Below are 4,797 nucleotides of genomic sequence, written 5' to 3' on the forward strand. Positions count from 1 at the left end.
GGCCCGCGGGCCACATGCGGCCCGCGGGCGCCCCCTGTGTGGCCCGCGATGGAATTGCAACATTTTTTTTTCTTTTTTCTTTACAGTGCACCTGAACGCAACATGCAAGATACCTATGAATAAGTGCCCAAATGTTCGTGTCATTCTGGCCAATACTCCACTTCTGTTATAGGATTTCAGTCTGGAATATGGAATATCTTTCAATAATCTATGATTTAGCTGCTAAATTGTCAAATACCGCCGTCTGCTTGCTACCCAGGCACTTATGTATGTACTTAACCTAACTAACTTAACCTAACTAATAGGGGTGTCACAATATATCGTCCCACGAAATTTCGCGATAGTAAAACGTCACGATATGTATCGTTGAGATGAAATCTCATATCGTGAATTTTTTTTTTTTTTTTTTCAAAAATAGACAAAGAAACGTCTTTGTTTGTTGAAGTTCAATGTGTGGAAAGTAGTTCAGTTGAACAAGTCTCTGAAGAGACACATGAGAAGTTATACAGGAGAGAAACCATTCAATTGAGTTTCTGGCAAAACTGTTTACTTGACAGGAAAAATTGAAGATGCATAAAAAATAGACTAAGAAAAGTCTTGTTGTTTGAGTTTGAAGAAAAACTGAAGATGCATAATGAGAATTTATACTGCTGAGAAACCTTTTAGTTCAAAGTAAATCTAAGTGACGGTGTAACTCATTCTATTTCAAGATAAGCCTTATCTCCAATCTCATGTTTTTTCTAGTTGTTATTGTAATAACAATTTCCCACAACAGCATGTTTTGTATTTGTGCATTTCAAATAAAATACTACTTTTCCAGTCATATATTGTCATTATTCAAGTTTAAAAAAATATTGTTAAAATCGTATCGTATCGTATCGTTATCGTGAACCCAGTATCGTGATACGTATCGTATCGTGAACTGAGTGTATCGTGACACCCCTACTAACTAACTATCCGGTGTGCACAACATTGTCAGACTAAACTCCGGCTGACACCCCAAAAACCTACAATCCGCTACAGAAAAATGTATATTGTTTGTTTATTAACTGGCCCCTCGCCTTCTATCATTTCACAAAAGTGGCCCCCGGGCAAAGCAAGTTGAGTATCCCTGGCCTAGACCCTCGTTCCCCAGAATCAAGTGCCACACATAGGGTCTGCTTGGCGGTTAAAAACCCACATCGTTGCCTCTTCTCCACAACGCTTCATTTCACGTGAGGGACCGCCTCCGCTTCTGCTAATTCAATGCCTCATTTCCCAGAATTCAAGGTCAGGTGACTAGCGTCACCGTGTCTGCTCCATTGCTTTCTGGAGAGAGGCAGGGCCGTGCAGAGGCCTTTAGAGGAGCAGGTGTGTGTGTGTGTGTGTTTCCATACGGATCACCAGCGTTAGTTTGTTGTTTATAACCCGTGGCTATATTTGTCACGTTCTCTATCTAACTCTGATACAATGAAAATACTGGGAGGCGGGCCATAGCGTCTCTGTCGATTATTTGATTTGACAGTTCTGGGCACTGGCGTTGGCATCAGGCTTGTAGCTACCATTGAGGACACCGAGGTCATGACCTCATGACCGGCATTTTCACACTTTTTTTTTTTTTTTTCTCGAAAAATAGCCCCAGCCCCCAGATCTATTCATCTGTCATTGATGTTTTAAAGCCCTCATAAATAGCATGATATATGACAGTTGATCAAAAATGCAACAATTTGCTTCCTCTCTGTGTGCTATAGAAGGAAGAGACATAACTCACCGCAATGTTCAAATTACATAACTCACCACAACGTTCAAATTTTGCATTGGGGCTAGATTGGGACTAGACTTTGGAGACAGTTCTATTGAAGTGAATGGGTAAGTAACTCCCCTGTAAGTGATGTTTGTGTAGATGGGCCATTGTATTTAATTGAGCAGTATTCTGCCATGTGACCTGTATGCAGAATATAAATTATATTATATGGGGAGACATTTATTTTTTTTAAAGCAGCAGCACAGTAAAGAGGAGATTAATCTAACAGGATGTCTGTAGTTCTTTATAGATCTAGCCTCTTAATTTTTCTATCAAAGTGCACCAGATTGAAGCATTTTACTTTAAAATGGACAAAATTATCTTATCGGGAGATGGGGGGGGGGGGGGGGGCAAGTAGAATACCGTTTTAGGAAATGGCAAGCTGCAACAATAAGTCACGTTAAACCGGACCTTGTACCCATAATTATTTGTATATATTGTATATAATATTATTATTATTATTATTATTTTGGGCATTCAAAAATGAGGTGTAGAGAGAAAAAGATCCCCCCCCCCCCCCATCCCTAATGTTGGGGTGATTATCGGATAATTATTCGTTTGGTGTCTGCAGCCATGCACAAGGAAATCCCTTTTGATTGACAGGTGCCGCGGATGTAGCCTAAATATTTCAGCTCTGTCTGCTCTTTAGTTCCATTCAGACCTGTTCTTTCATTGGTGTGTGTGTGCGTGTGTGTGTGTGTGTGTGTGTGTGTGTGCGTGCGTGCGTGCGTGCGTGTGCGTGCGTGCGTGCGTGTGTGTGTGTGTGTGTGTGTGTGTGTGTGTGTGTGTGTGTGTGTGTGTGTGTGTGTGTGTGTGTGCGTGCGTGTGTGCGTGTGTGTGTGTGGCGGGTGGTGCCACAAAGTAAATGAAGCATGATTAATTAATGTATTAATTGCAGTGTAGAAAGTGAATGTGTGTCAGGCGGCGGAGGGATTCCTGCGCGCGGTCGTCTGACATCTATTAATAATATTTGTTGCCGGATGCATGGGCGGGCGCGTGCACGCAGTGGGTTCGGTGCCAGAGAGGTTCACAAACAAACAGAGCCGTGTTGGTCTGTATTGTTAATAATGACCAGAATGAATGAATATCCTTAAATCGATCGAAGTTATCAGCTGATCACTTCTGGTTGCTTATCAAATTATGAGAATATTGTGAGGATAAATCAGCATCACCAGAATAAAACAAGGGTTTCTGCAATATCAGCTTTCATGTTTTATAATGTTGCATAGATCAAAATAGTCATTTTACAATTTGTTTTCTTTGTTGTCATTATCAACCGTTCCCCCTGGCTGGCGTATTTAGGCTATATGATTGTGTCATTTTGATCATGTATACACACAATTGTCAACTTGCTCATTGTTGTTCTATTGCTACAATAAAGTTGTAAAAAAAAAAGAAAGGGAGAGAGATATCAAATCACCTAAACCGGGGCCTTTCAGGGCCAGCCTTGTTTAGTCTGGCACAGTTTAGTCGCAGCATGGTTTTGGGCTAAATGTTGAAATTTAGCCAAAAAGAACAAGAGAAAAACCTCAACCCTCTCCTGCAGCTTGCCATGTTGTCATTTCAACCTCTTTTCTTTTATTTTTAACATTGTGTGCAGCCACACAGCGTCACTGCCCCGCGTCTCCATCCCAGCGAGCGAGGCACGCTTAGGGGCGTGGCTACAACTGTATACCGCCGTGTGATTGGCGTAGACGTGGCGAGGGGCGGGGCAGCTGTGTGATATAGGAGCTGGAGGCGAGGAGGCGCATCTTTATTATCAGAGAAGTAATTCACAGCAGGTTACAAGGAGACAGACAGGAGACACGGACTTACCTCACCTTCTCTCTCTGGCTATATTCATTTTATTTTTATTTTTATTCCAAGCTCAAGAGACAGCAGAGAAGCCAAAGAAGCAGACTAGATTTTGGTCGCCCCGCTGTTCTTCTCCCCCTGTGGACCTTTTTACGCACCGAGACGGAGCAGCACTTGGACTGTGCCCCGCAGCCTCAACCACCATCATGATGTCTATGAACAGCAAGCAGCCTTTCAGCATGCACCCCATGCTGCATGAGCCCAAATACAACCCGCTACACTCCAGCTCCGAGGCCATGATCCGCCGGGCATGCCTGCCCACGCCATCGGTAAGTCCCGTCCCGACCTCAGGAGGATATTATGCTCCTACAAACTTCCACAACCTCCTCCTCCTCATCTCTGGTCCTCTCCACGCTTTCGAGGAGAGAGCGCTCTATTTTTCGTTTCCAATGTTTATTTGAATACGGATAGAACATTTAAACGAAAAAGTGGTCTGATGTCAGATTCACATAATATTTATTATAAGCTTATTTGTGATGTTTGTCCCCTTATGGGCTTTTGTAAAAACACACACAAATATTTGTCGAAATATAATGGTTGAGAAAGAAAGAAAGAAAGAAAGAAAGAAAGAAAGAAAGAAAGAAAGAAAGAAAGAAAGAAAGAAAGAAAAGAAAAGAAAAGAAAAGAAAGCGAAAGGAAATAAAATAAAATAAAATGTGAAAATAGAGAATGACTTTGCTCTTCTTTAGTTTGTATTCAAACTTATAGGCTATTACTATTTGGCCAGTGTGTAAATTGGCAGACGCACCAAACTATACGCACAGACTCGCACTGAGAGCCGACAATGCTCCCCTGCGTGTTTGTGTTAATTTAATATTTATTTCAAAGCTATGGTCGCCAAAATAAATGTATATCATGTTGCTGTTACCACTCATAGATTAGTATTGTGGCTCACTAAAGCGCCCAAATGCAAAACATATTATGCTCAAACAAAAAGGCATGCAGGAGGACATGACAACAGATTGCGATCTGCCTTGAAGAGAGCGCCAGCTGCATAAAGTGAAATCAAAATAGACAGGTGCTAAAAAACAAGACAAAAAAAGAAAAAGAAAAAATAGATTAAATCATAGAATAATTAATAAAGTGCGCAGACATGAGACACGGACATGAGAGGAGGAACCAGAGATAAACAGCGCTTGTTTGAATTGATGATCGAAAAG

The 4,797-nt window shown here is 41.6% G+C and overlaps 1 protein-coding gene across 1 annotated transcript in view; it reads left to right on the forward strand.

Annotated features, from left to right (window-relative positions):
• Nucleotides 1-3,783: 3,783 nt before the first annotated feature.
• pou4f4 (POU class 4 homeobox 4) overlaps nt 3,784-4,797 on the forward strand; it is a gene marked incomplete at both ends in the record, with an annotated part of 6,542 nt that continues 5,528 nt past the window's right edge. Inside the window, one exon of the mRNA XM_083661177.1 lies at nt 3,784-3,906. Coding sequence (XP_083517303.1) covers nt 3,784-3,906 — 123 coding nt within the window. The remainder of the gene's footprint in view (nt 3,907-4,797) is intronic.

Source organism: Poromitra crassiceps (genome assembly GCF_964638095.1).
Source record: "Poromitra crassiceps genome assembly, chromosome: 26".
NCBI classification, from domain to species: Eukaryota; Metazoa; Chordata; class Actinopteri; order Beryciformes; family Melamphaidae; genus Poromitra; species Poromitra crassiceps.